We start from the raw sequence: 14323 nt of genomic DNA, 5'->3' as shown, positions 1-14323 counted from the left end.
GCTGCTGGTTGTGCATGTATGTCCCAAAGGGCTTAGAGGCTCACCAAATCCACGGGCTCAGCCAGAGTCTGCTTGGTGTGCCGCCCTGGAAGAAACCACTCTGTACTGATGATTCTTAACCTCTGATTCTCAACCAGGTGAAATGTCCCTTCCCCACTCTTTGCAGACATTTGGCAATGCTGGAGACAATCTGTTGTTACGAGGGTGTTTGCTATTGGCATTTAGTAGATAGAGGCCAAAGATGTTGCTAAGCATCCATAAAATGCACAGGACAGCCCCCAACAACAACAAATTATCTGGCCCACGATATCAATAGAGTTAAAGTTGAGAAATCTTGTTTAGAATGTGGCACTCTGCGAGAACTGTGGCAAAGCCCAGGCTGGTGTGGAAGTGGAAAAGGAAAGAACATCGGTAGTGAAAACAACCTTAAAGTTTCCTCAAGGACCCTGCCAGATCCACGCCAAGTTTTTCAAGATAGGAGAGCAGAATAAGCAACTAATTATGCCATGTGGTTTCAGAATCCCCAAATTTATGCTTGACTCGAGGTGGCATCAGATACCCTGTGTATTTTATTTTTCTGTTACTATACGAGCAGCATTACCAGGGCAACCTTGAGACTCTTCAAAGGTTCACTTTAATTGTTCAGTATCTAATATATACATTTTAAAAAATGTTCAACAAATGGAATTGTATTGTGCAAGACTCACTCTACCCTAATCTTTAATTTAAATCAGCACTTGAGGTGGAAAGAGTGTCCTGAATCTGTGTTTTAGACATAGGGCTGAGTGGTCATTACTAAAACATGGCAAACACAGTCCCAAACCAAACAAAAACAAAAACGAAAACAAAAACAAAAAAAACTTCCTGTGGGTACTACTGGCCTTCGGCCAAATCTGAACTCAAAAGCCAGGCATGTTCTGTCGGATTCAGATTCACAGTGGGGCTACTCACCCTGGTTCTGGTATTTATAGGACCACGTGACCGAGTGGGCTTAGAGTGTGTTAAGTTACAAACCAAACTGAGATTCAGCATCATGGGAATGTCTGGTGATTAATGCTGCAATTCTGAATTCCTGGCTCCCTTTGGATTCTTGAGCCAAGCTCATGGTGTTCTTCACATATTAGTTTTTGATTGGCAGTTTCAAGGTTTTGTGTCGGAAATGTGTGGTTTGTAAGATTTGTGATCCCCCACACATGGCACCAAGCACCAGTTCCCTGCCCCACCCCAGCAGTACATCCTTCTGTACCCACCTCTCTCTTCTGCGCCTATACTGCGTGTTTCACCCAAGGTGGGGTGGTGATTGGTTGGATGCTTTTGTGTCTTCCTGGTCAGGAAGCGTCCTCACCCCTGATATTCCTTTACTAAAGCTTATGTGACACAACTCAAAACTTAACTGTGCAGTTGAATATGGCCCCTTAGGCTCTAAATAGAAAAAGAAATACTACAAGAGAAAAATGCCATGTGGGATGTACAGAAGAGTAAACATGAAGTAAATCGGCGGACAGTAAGCTGGCTGGCTAGAGGTGTCACCAGAACGGGAGCCTGCACGAGGCTGTTTCTTCCTTTTTGTTTCAGAAATCCAGTCATCAAGTCACCATCAAGCATGGATAATTACAAAAGCGGTTTTGATAGCTATATACTGTATAGATCTTATATAGCAAGAGAGAAAGAGAGAAATTTCCTCTTAGCAAAATATTCACTTTTGTCAACCCTAAAAGGTTTTGCTGGTGACCCTGTTGTAGCTGGCAGGAGTTTGTTTGTTTGTTTTGTTTTGTTTCAAACATGTGCAGTGTGGAAGCCATAGCATCCTCTCCTAAGAACTCCTCATCGGTTGGGAATTTGTTCTACACAGTCTGCTTGCCTTGGCATTCACGTTTTGAACACTGAGCAGGCTTCCACCAGTCCCCGTTGTGACAGTGACAGATGTTACATTCATCCACTTTCACTTCAATGCCAGCCGGGATTATTGTAGTTCCTGCAAAGCAGTTTGGACCTGGAACACACATAGATGTTGATTAGTTGGTTAAATTTGAATGGCTCCCGTTTTCTCTTCCCTCCCCAACCCCCATCAAAAACGCCAACCCCCAAAACCATGAATGAGTAGGTCAGACTACTCTTCATAGTTCACTACTGAGGTACTTGCCAGCCATCTCCTTTAAATGCAGACTTTCAACCTCTACTCTCTTGTAAACCGCTCATATTCCCCATGTGTATTTAAAAAAGATACAGTGCTCAAAACCATCTTACCGTCTGTTACTGAGTACTGCAGTTTTCTAAAGTATGATTCTACGGATAAAACTCTAGTTGCTTTCTGCTCTGGGGTGTAAATGCTGCAGAAGCATCCCCTGAAACTCTAGAGGGTGTCTAGAGTGGTCTGCTTCAGATGATGGTACCCTGTGGCCTGCCCTCTCACTTCCATGGTGGGTGGGCCACAATGAACTTGTTCATTGCCTGGCTTTAGTACCTTCCCAAAGTCCAGTTCCTGGAATCTCCAGCTTGTTTCTTGAAAACAATAAATAATTCATGACCAGATGATTTATTCATGCCCCAAACAAGCTTTGTTGGAGGTTCATTTGATTTTTATAAATGGAGCTCCTTTAATCTGCTGGCTATCTTTTTTTTTTTTTTTTTTTTTTTTTTTTTTTAAGAATGACCCAAATGGTTGGCTTTTGAAAGTCAGCAGGAATTTTATTTTACTTTCCAGATTCAGAAAAGCTTTACTGAAAATGTCACCTGCTTAGTAGAGATGGATGTTTTTAAAATTGACCAATCTTAATTTTTTACTTATCTTTCTCTCCTTTCTCTTAGTTTCCCTTTCTTCCCAAGGTACAAATGCCAGTATTCAGTACTGGTGATAGTATTTTTCAAAATCAAATGGAATAAAAATTGCTTCCCAAGATGCAATGGATTGTAGTGGGGTGGTGCAAGTTGCTGTTTCTTTGAAACAATTTGGTGTAAGTTTGCAAAGTACAAATTTGGATAAAGAGAGGGAGTTGTGTCTACTCATGATTTATCGACCCAGCATTACTGGCCACTTTCCATAACCATTGCAAAGTAACACACATCAATATCAGTGTTCTACTTTCACTTTCTTACTGCTTGATAAGAATTTACGAGATTATCTTTACCACCAAATAAATGAAATCAGGGGTGATTTGTAGTTCCACTTCATAATTGAAATCTTTTATAAAAATGGTAGCTATGAAGTTGCAATGTATATTTCTCAACACAAATCTATTTAATACACTATGGCTTTAATCATCCATTGTTTTAGAGCTCCCAGACTTCAGCTGTGCATACATAAGCCGGTGACCTTCGTGTACCTATGCCTTTCCTTCACTCTTGGACAAACACCTGGGGCAAGTGCCTGTGCATGGTTCTCACAGAGAACCAACCAGCAAGAGTAAGAGGGATATGATGGGTCATCAGTGACAGTTAAACAGTTAGCAAACCATCACCCACGACGGTACTTCTTGTTATGATGCTGTGGTTATAAGCTGCTGGCCATCCTAACCGCTGATGATTTAAGGATCACTGTTTTAGGATTTAACTCATTGTTTGATAGACTGAACTGTCTTTGGGGCTACACCCCCCCTGGGAAAATTCCACATGAAACCATTCATTTATTTTGGATCCAAAATAGAGGGAATCTGCAGAGAATTTGGCCCGGAGCCTTTTTCAGAATGTAGCTGGTTGTCTCATGGCTGTTGTTGACAGACCTCTCTCAGCCTGGCTAGTTCTACGCCAGCCAGGATCTGGACACAGCTGAAAGCTGAACTAGCTTCAGTAATCAAACATGATGACCGCTACCACCTGTTTTCCTGAAGCCCCCCCCCCCCCCCCCCCCCCCCCCGGGGAAGCAGTGGTTTCTCTCTCTACCTTCCCACTGCTAATCAACTCTTCTCACCCAATTGTATGCTTGTAACTTTTCCAGATGGGGAAGGAGAAATAGTGTTTTTTTCCTAAATAGTGTTTCTAAAACAAAGAAGTCCTGAAACAAGTAGAATATGATCTAGTAAAGAGTTTTTTTTTCAGTTTCTTGAAGGGATTTGGAAACTTCTCAGTAGATTCTTAAGAGTGCATGTGTGTACTTGTGTGTAAGCATAGGCATTCTGGTGGCTCACAGGGGGCAGGTTCATCTCAATGGCATAATAAGAGAAAAAAGGAGGGAGGGATTTTTGTAAAAAAATATTTCTGACAAGTCACTGTGCATGTCTTGAAGAGATATTTTACTAGAGGTCTGGTTTTCCTATCTGCTCCTTTCTGCATGTGTTGGTGTCATACTATGATTGGTGTGTATTTGATCAGCCTCTCTACATCATTTCTTAAGAGCCCCTTAGAATGTGCGAAATATTAATTTATCATGATGGACAGAATGCAAAGAAAGATCCTTTGCACTTTGCCAGGACTGAACAAAGTCAATGTCTATAAATAACCACCTTGATGGTCGACTTGGCGGCCAGAGGTATTTTACAGAATCAAAAATTCCCGTTTGATCTCATTAACAATGATTTTATTAGCATGCTTCTGAGAACTTCCAGTGTAACTAAAGCCTCAAGTGTGTGGTTAATAGTATTACCTGCTTAAAAGTAATTCAGATAATTGTGAAGCACAATGGCTGGCACTATTTAGAAACTGTTCTGGTTTTGTCCCTTTCTCCTTAATAGTGGTGACAGCAAATGTAACTGGTTTCAAGCATATGAGTGTCCTATATGGGTTCCTTACATAGGAAATCTATCTTTGTATTTATTCTCTTTATTAGGGAGGATGCTTTCTTTTTGCTTTGGTTTATGTGGAAGTATAAGTTTCTTAAGAGAGTAAACCCAATGGCAAAAGCAACGTATTTAGTGTAGAAGACTTGGAGAGATTCCAGGGGAGAGCAGAGAAAATGATTAAACCGAAGTCTGGCAAGTAGGACCTGTGAGAAAAGGTTAAAGGGATTGGAATTATTTAATCTCGAAACAGAAGACAGAGGAATAACTCAATAACTCTCTGGGAATTAAGGCTTATTATGTGAAGAGTGGCAACCAACTGTTCTTTCTTTCTTCAGACACCTACAATAAGAGGAGATGGAGATGAATTGATTCTCAAGGAATTGGAAACACACACACACACACACACACACACACACACACGCACACAGTAATTGCTCAGAGAACTGAGAACTGAGTTGCCAACTGTGTGGTGAGATCCTTAAGAACAGAGGAGGTATCATGTGTCAGCTGAAATTGTCAGCTCCTTAAAAATAGGAACTGAAGGGCCACCTGGGTGGTTCAGTCAGTTAAGTGTCTGATTTCAGCTCAGGTCATGATCTCACAGTTTGTGAGTTCGAGCCCCACACCAGGCTCTGCACTATAAATGCGGAGCCTGCTTGGGATTCTCGCTCTCTCTCCCCCTCTCTGTGCCCTTCCCCCACTCGTACTTTCTCTCTCTCAAAATAAACGCAATAAACTTAAAAAAAAAAAAGGAACTGAATGAATACCTGTCATTTCCTTTGGTCAAGCTTAATGCTGTGTTTGCCACATATTCCAAACTCAGTATATCTTTATTTCACTAAAAAGTATGAACTGTCTAGTTATATGATAGGAGCAAAATTATTTTTTGAACTAATATGTCAGACCTTACATATACATCAGGCTTTGCCCTAGTAATATTGGTATAGAAATCTCTGTCAATGAATGATAAGACATAGGGATAATTTCTTGAGCACTTACTTCATGCCAGGAATTTGTGCCATTTAATCATTCCAATAAGCCATGTTAAGGTGCACATTCTCACCTTCAGCCATATAAACCATGTAAGGTACATTATCTCTGAGCCTCAGAGATAGAAAATAACTTGGCTGAGTTCATGTACCTAGGAAGTGGCATCAAAGGGATATGAATCAAATCTCTCTGATCTGTAGAATGCTTTTAATTGCCCACAAAAAGAGGCAAACGTCTAGGAGGACACTGCTGGCTTTCATTAACCCAGATCCTAAGCTTCTGATCAGAATCTCAAAGTCTAGTTGGTTTTAGTATTGAGGACGCATGGTCTGAGTTAAGAAGCTTGATGGTTAAAAATAAGTGAGACCGTCTTTCTATAGATAGTCATCAGATTTATTGGTTTTATATTGTATAATCTAATACTCTCCAGAAAACACAATTTATCTAACAACTACAAGAAATTTCCCATGGAGAAGATGCTTGAGTAGCGAAGCTTTGGTTTTCCTTCGGGTGGCATGAAATTCCCGCTGGTACTGGAAATAGACCAGATAAGAAGCAGAATGAAAGTGGACTATGACTTAGGAGTCCTGGTTCAAGTTGTGGTTCTATGATTGATTATCTATGTGACCTTAGGCAAGCACTGTGTAACCCAAAAACTAATGGGGACCCATATGGTCTAGTCTCAGAAAGGATTCATATTTTTGGAGATGCATTAAAATTGGAAATGAAATTCAAATATTTACTAGGAGCTGGAACAGGGAAGGAAGAAGGGAAAGCAGGCTAGGGATACATCTACATGAAAAAGATCTTCGGTGAAGCAGAGTTTTCCTATTATTCTGTACTTCGTTAAGTACTTAATTTACACAGTTATACAGTAAAACCTTTTTGGCAAACATTTTCTTTTCCACAATAGAAATTATTCAAAAGAAATCTTATAAGGGAGGCCATGCTCTGGTGCTTTGGTAAGGTGGTCATGAGGTGCCTGCTTCTCAGTCTTTCCTGCAGGATTATTTTTCGCCATCTTCCTACTTCAACCTTGCAGATATAGCTTATGAAGCATCTGCATAGAGTATCTAGTGATCAGACTTCTGATCACTGGCATTTGGAGTGATTTCATCCTGCTTCAATAATCTAAGAAGCCAGGAGAAAATAGATTCCGCTGTATTTGTGGTTGTAAGAACTGAGCAGATTTGCTCAGGCACTGAAGTTCTCCTTGCTAAGTCCTGAGATTTCCTGCATAAAAGAGCACATAGAAACTACATATAAAAGGAAGTCTATTGCTACTCTGATCACACCTCCTGCAGATGCTCACTTGCTTATAGTGTTAAATGTCACATTGATTACATGGAGGAACAAATACCTAACCTGAAAGAAGGTTCTGAAGAAGAGGATAACAGAGCTGTAGAAGGTTGTAACAGAGAACTTGGCCTATGGGTCCATGGAAAGATTTGGTTTGGGTGGGGGCAGAGGGAGAGTATGACTCAATGAACAGGTAGAAAAAGCTGTGGGTTTAGAGTGATGTGTGTAGTAAGATGTGGCCAGGAAGACAGTTGTCTGCAGGAGCTGGTGGTTCATACTGGCTTGCAAGAGCCAATTGTTAAGTATTCAGGAATTTTATAATCTCACAGACGTTATTTTGGCAATAGGAAGCCATTGAAGTATTTTAAGTAGAGGTGTGTGTATGTGTGTGCATGTGCATGTATATGTATTTAATCATGAAGTAAATGGCAATGAGCAAGAATGAAATATGGCCTTTTGTAGCAATGTGGATGGAATTGGAGAGTGTTAGGCTAAGTGAAATAAGTCATACAGAGAAAGACAGATACCGTACGTTTTCACTCTTATGTGGATCCTGAGAAACTTAACAGAAGACCATGGGGGAGGGGAAGGGGAAACAAAGTTACAGAGAGGGAGGGAGGCAAACCATAAGAGACTCTTAAAAACTGAGAATAAACTGAGGGTTGCTAGCGGTGGGAGGGAGGGGAAAGTGGGTGATGGGCATTGAGGAGGGCACCTGTTGGGGATGAGCACTGGGTGTTGTATGGAAACCAATTTGACAATAAATTTCACATTAAAAAAATAAAATAAAAATAAAAAAATAAATGAACTGATCACAAAAAAAAATCATGAAGTAAAGACATTGATTTAATAAATGGCACCAGTGTCATTGTATGATTGGTCCATAGGGCACCCATTGTTGGAGTAAACATGATACATCTTGATGGAGGCACCAGACAAAGAGATAGCAAAGAGTAGAACACTCGCAGGCCCTGGCACTGAGTAACAGTAAAAACACATTCTTTTCTCCTTTGCTTTGAGGCATTAAAAGTCTCTGTTAAGATGCTGGAGTTATATTAAGTCAGTGTCAGTAATTAACACATTGGCTTAAGTGAATTGATCATATTATCCCTATACAAAGTAAGGTCTTAAGAGAAAATGCTCCAGGAAATGTGCAGTTTGATCTGGGGGGTGGGGGGGGGGAAGGAGGGCTGAAAAGGAGGGGTAATTTCTAGTGGGACAGCTTAGTTGGAGTCCCTTTGGGGACCAGGATTACATGCAATCTGATGGAGACAGTGGACTGTTTGGGGAAGAGGAGGATCCTATCCGTCAAGCAACAAAATCATTTCTAGATAATTTAAACTTAAAATGCACTAATTAGAGGAAGCTGTATATAGAGAATATCCAGAATACCAAAAAGAATGAAGCTTGGAGGTAATACAATCAGGAACAAGGGCCAAACTCATGCTACAGATTTAAACCAGTAAAAATACACCTTGGGTGCAGATATAGCAGCTTGCTCCATCAGTATCTCCAACCCAGGACCCTGGATGCTGCTAGAAGCATCATCACAGCTGCCTTTCTTACCAGTCTTGCCAGAAAAGAGGCTGTGGTCCCACACTTCTTGAAATTACTAGCTTCCAGTTTGAAAAGTCTGCGGCAGGTAATCCTGGAGACAGAGCTTAGTCAACTGCCTGTACCCTAGCTGCAAGGGAGGCTGGAACACGACTACCTGGCAGTTGTAGCTTTTCTAGGGAGAAATGGGCTTTCTTTATGTATAGAGGATTCCCTAGTCATAGGAAGGAGGCAGTCGTTCATTTCTGATGGTAAGATGGATGAGGAGAGACAGGTCAATGAGGGCAAATTTCACCTGTTTCAAGTTAGTTTGTTTCCAGGCTGATGGCCAATATGCTTGTCTCGCATCAGAACACAAAATAAACATTCAGAACGAGATTGCTCTAAACATGAGTGATATAGTTGTTAATAAGACAAAGTTTCTGCCTTCAGGTTGTTGATATTCGAGTAGGCTGAATCAGATAAAAGGCACAGAAACAAACATGGCCATTTCCAGTCATTCCCTGAAGAAAGTAAACAAGACCAGTTGAGGGCCAGACCAAGAGTGGGAAAATTCTTTATGGTTTACAGAACATGTTTATATATGTTTTCTTATTTCATATTCACCCTAAGGGTGTAAGGTGGTTATCATTGCACAGGTGAGGGAAGTAAAGCTCAGAGAGATTAAGGGACTTGATAAAAGGCAGAGAACACATGGCAGGAGAGCTTACATTTCAGCTCTCCTATTCTGACCCCTGGTTGACTGCTTTCCTTGAGGAGAGTCTTTGTTTATGTTTACTGTTATTTCCTCCAGTGGCAGTCATAATCGGCTCTCCTGTCCGTGACTTCCAGCAGTTAGCACTTTTTGACTACTTCTTAAGTAGCAAGAATTTTCATGAATGACCTTATTTCTTCCTCATATGCACTACCATTTTTTTTTTATAAGAGAGACAAGGAGGCATAGAAAGTTTACAGGTGACTTTGAGAAAGGCACACAGCTGGTAAGGGATGGAGCTGGGATACACAGCCAGATTGCCCTGTTCCATCCCAGAAGTGAATCTTTTCTGTGAGCTGCTTTTCACTTCCTTCAAGTTCTAATAGAATCTGGGATATGGTAGGATGTATTACAGGGGAAAGGCTAGAGAATTTAAATTCCTGTTTCTTGAGAAAGAGAAGTGTGTGTGTGTGTGTGTGTGTGTGTGTGTGTGTGTGTGTGTGTGTGTGTGTAGGTAAAGGGGTGAATAGGCAAAAGGGCGAATGTAAAGGGGAAAACCTGGCTATGAAATCCCCACATGGAGCAGAGAAGTAGGCCCCTCCAGCAGCTTTATTCAACCTCTTTTTCGTAACTGCAAAGCAGGAGTCACTCCCAAGAAGCAGATCTGGCTGAGAAGGCAGCACGATTCTTGTGATCATCTCAGAGGGCAGCCAGCCTGGCACTGAGATGTCTCAGTAGGTGATGCCTTGTTCTTGTTGCTTGTCAACCCAGATCCTCTTTACAGCCAAGCTTCCTCCTTCCCAGTGACTACAAAAACCAAGCTGCTCATGACTACTTTATAGATGCTTCCAGATTATAAATTGGTATGGTGTCCCTGAAAATCCTTTTTCTGACAACAACTTCATATTGCTTAATAGTCCCCTTTTGAGTATTGCAATTTCTGGCCTTGATTTGAAAATTTATTATTGACGCTTGGTGTCTTTTAGAAATTGGTTGTAAATGATCTTCCTGCTGCATAAATGAGGCAGATTCCTATTGTGCAAGGCCATAAACATCCTATATTTATTTGGCAGAGCATCTAAATCATTGTTTCAGCAAATAGTAGGCTTGCAGGCCTCAGTCTGGGGGTACAATTGGATTGGATTATGTTCTTCCTTTCAACTGATTTTAATTCTCTGCTCCATGAAATCTGATAGATGTTGTTATGCTACTGAAAAGCAAATAGGCTTTCTGATCAGGTGTACCCATTTTCAATTATTAAAATCTTGGAGAAAATGGTTGTAAACCAAAAAAAAAAAAAAAACACCAAAAAACAAAACAAAACAGTAATGAGAGCTGATAGCAGTTAAAATTTTAGTGACTGAAACCTCCCCAGTAACATGTTCCAATGGCCCTGTCAGGCCTGGACAGACAGAAGTTGCTAAAGGGAGATACCAGCCCAGAGAATGCAGGCCTCTCTCAGCCTGCTTTTCGTCACCCATCCTTACATTACCTCACAACCATTTTATTAAACCTAAGAACAAAAAGCTTCCTCAGATTAAGGTGGCAAGATTCAGGAAGGATTGTTTTCTTCGAGGCTGCCCTAGAGGTGCCTGTTAATCATTTTATTTGAAAATTCAATATTGCTGAACTCCCACACAAATTTCAGTGTGAGAGCTCCAGAGAGTTTTCTGGCCCTTAAGTATGTAAGATTTATAGCCTGGTGCTCCAATTAAGTGAAATTCCGGGTGCAGAGTGGAGAGTGAAAGGACACGGTCAAGCTACACAATAAGGGTAAAGGTTGGCTAATTTCAGGAGAATCAGCAGGCTCAGAGAATCAGGAGCAGTTCAAATTCTGCATTAGTGGGACACATATGCCCAGTCTCACCTTCAGAAGGATGTGTGGTCAGAACATGGCTTAATTTGCTGTTGTATAAACATTTTATCTGTTCAATTTTTGCTTCAAATGATGAAATAGTCCTATTTCAATTGTCCAATTGAACAATTGACTTATTGTCAAAAGTCCAATTGTCCAAGCTACAATAAGACTCCCTCCCCTTGTGAGAGCTTTCAGTGGTTTTCAGATCACTTTTTATTTTTCTCTCCACAATCCTAAAATTAGGAAGAATGGGTATAATTGTACCCATTTTACAGCTGAGGACACTGAGGTTCAAAGAAAGAAGGAATGAGGTGATTTACTACGTGTGAGATTAGATCTCTGGAGTCATACCCTCTATGTTTCAATCTTGTTTCTGTCATTTACTAGAGATATCATCTCAGCAGTGTCCCTAGCCATAAAGTGGGAATAATATTGAAATAAGTATGCCTACCTTATGAGATTTTGAAAAAGCAAATGAATTAATACATTAAAGGACTTAGAGCAGCGCCTGTCACATATGAACATGCAGTACATGTTGTTGCCATTTATTCTGATTATTATTATTACCTGAGTCACAATATAGACTACTTTGGGCAGGATATGGATTCTAGAGCCTTTGATTTCTAGTCTAATTAAAATAAATAAGAACATCAGTGATGAAATTAATCTTAATAATGCCAATTAATATTTTTTTGCAAGGTAAATGAGCATACAACAGTAAAATCATTTCTACATTTCCCCAGATTTGTTGACTGTTTACCAGGAAGCAAGGCAGATGAAAAGAACACCTAGAAGGAGCATCCCTGGGGAGAATTAAAGGGAGATCTATTAGGATGAACTAGCTGTTGACCGTAGAAGGATTCATTAGAAAAATGATTTAAAATGGTTTGGTCAATTAATGATGACTGGTTTTGTTTGTTAGAAAGAAATGTCCAGATATGGTGGGAGAAAGTCTAAATTAAAGGCTAGCAAAGACTGCATTGTATAGGGAGAGTGTATCTAAACATCTGAATTACCTTTCTGTCCATCCATCCATCCGTCCGTCCATCCATCCATCCATCCATCCATCCATCATCTATCTATTGAGTCTTCTACAGTATTTTTCTTGAAAACAAGAACACTATAAGTGCAAATGGCCACCAATCATGGACATATTGAATAAATTATGTGTGCGGCTCCATAGACTCTTCAGTAGCTATTGAAAATAATGAATTAAAACCTCCACTGACTTGGAGAGATTTTCATGAGTTGTAACTGAATAAGAATGGGATTATACAGCAAAGTGGGTACAATATTGATCCTATTTTAATAAAACAAATAGAGATATACTTCTGTTTGTATGCTTGACCAGGATTATATGCAGATAGAGGGAAACTAAAGAGATACCAATACTAAATTGTTAACATGGATTATCTTGCTGGAGAGAGGGATTGCTGATGGTGGAGGGAGATGAATAGGACAAAGTGTCAGGAGAAAAACAAGTACATCATATCATGATATGTGCAAGTGTGTCATGATTCTATGTATAAAACAGAGTTCTTACATTAGCATGCATTTTAAAATCAATGTGTACACTTAATGATGTAATGGTTCCTTTTGTCCCTTAAAGTCTGTTATTAAATTGATAATGCAGCAGACAATCAGGTGAGGAAATGTAGTGAAAGTCATAAAAAGGGACATACCAAACAGAACTATTAATATTCATTTTCTTGACTCTAAAGTTTTATGGCTATGCTGTGTAGTACAGTAGCCACTAGCCATGTCTGCCTATGAGACATTGGAAATGTCCCTAGTCCAAAATGACATGTGCTGTAAGTGCAAGAAGTAAACGTGAGTGGAGCACCTGGGTGGCTCAGTCGGTTCAGCATCCAACTCTTGGATTTGGCTCAGATCATGATCCCAGGACCCTGGGATTGAGCCCAGCATAGGGCTCCATGCTGAGCGTGGAGCCTACTTAAGATTCTCTCTCTCTCTCTCTCTCTCTCTCTCTCTCTCTCTCTCTCTCTCTCTCCCTCTCTCTCCCTCCCTCTCTCTCTCCCTCCCTCTCTCTCTCCCTCCCTCTCTCTCTCCCTCCCTCCCTCTCTCTCTCTCCCTCTCTCTCCTTCCTTCTCTCCCACTCATGTGTGCACGCTCTCTCTCTTTAAAATAAAAACATCCCCCCAAAATACAATAGCTCATATTTTTATTAAATATTAAATAAGCTCATAGCTTAATATTTTTGTGTCAATTATATGTTGGATGAAAATATTTGAGGTATATTTGGTTCAATAAAATGTGTTATTTCATCCCTTTTTTTAGTTTTCTAAAGTGGCTAATTAAAAACACGTACTTAAAAATTGTTTAAATTTGACATTAAATTTAGAACATTTAAAATTACAAATGTGGCTTTCATGATATTTTTATTGGTAACAGCAACAAGGAACTACCAAAGGATAAAGAGCTGTCCCTGAAGGCCCAGAGGCAATCTTTATGTAATCTGGTAGGAAAGAATGCTGCCTGTTGTGGAAAAGGGCATATCTTTAGGACAGGGTTGCTCAGTGTGAGCCTTGATCATCAGCGTCACTGAGAACACCTTTGAAATGCAAATTATCCAGCCCCACTAGACACTGGCTGAATCACAGCCTCTGGCTAGGGAACCCACAGTCTGTGCTTTAAGGAACATTTCAGGTGATTCCAATGCAGGTTGAAATTTGAGAACCACTACTTCAGGATAAGGCAGAGCTTGGATAAGAAAGAAACTTACCTTTGGGCACCACGAAGATAGCAAGCATAGTTAGCCTGAGGTTTGGAAGATGCCTCAAAATAGACTGAGTTTATCCAAAAAGCAATGAATTCATCATGCTACAACAACATAGGCTTTTAGCAACAGGGTCATTCTTGAGGAGAAATTCTGAGCAAGTAAATGGTGGTTAAATGGTTCAATTACTTTCAAGTTTCAGCATAGCATCTGAGCTGTCATTATTGTGTTTCGTTGAGAAGTGTGATTTTTACCCACATGACAGCTTTGAGAATCAAAGAGTCATGTGTGAAACTTGGCATTTGGAACCATTTTGGCTGCTCTAATGACCTCACTTTCCAAAAAACAAGTTGGTTATTATTGGCAAGAAAATAGTATATATTTATCTCTGGGATAGAAACAGGTTAGAAAAGCTTGTATGACAGTTTGTCTAACTTTCATATAAAAATATAAAATTTCTTTAAGCAACAGGCTTT

The 14323-nt window shown here is 40.2% G+C and overlaps 1 protein-coding gene across 1 annotated transcript in view; it reads right to left on the bottom strand.

The window, feature by feature from the left end:
- Positions 1 to 878: 878 nt before the first annotated feature.
- VWC2L (von Willebrand factor C domain containing 2 like) overlaps positions 879 to 14323 on the bottom strand; it is a 161090-nt gene continuing 147645 nt past the window's right edge. The window contains exon 4 of the mRNA XM_025912433.2: positions 879 to 1993. Coding sequence (XP_025768218.1) covers positions 1845 to 1993 — 149 coding nt within the window. The 3' untranslated portion in view covers positions 879 to 1844. The remainder of the gene's footprint in view (positions 1994 to 14323) is intronic.

The sequence above is a fragment of the Puma concolor genome, chromosome C1, assembly GCF_028749965.1.
Source record: "Puma concolor isolate L17-30 chromosome C1, mPumCon1.1.hap2, whole genome shotgun sequence".
NCBI classification, from domain to species: domain Eukaryota; kingdom Metazoa; phylum Chordata; class Mammalia; order Carnivora; family Felidae; genus Puma; species Puma concolor.
This window is presented reverse-complemented; position numbering and strand designations above follow the sequence as displayed.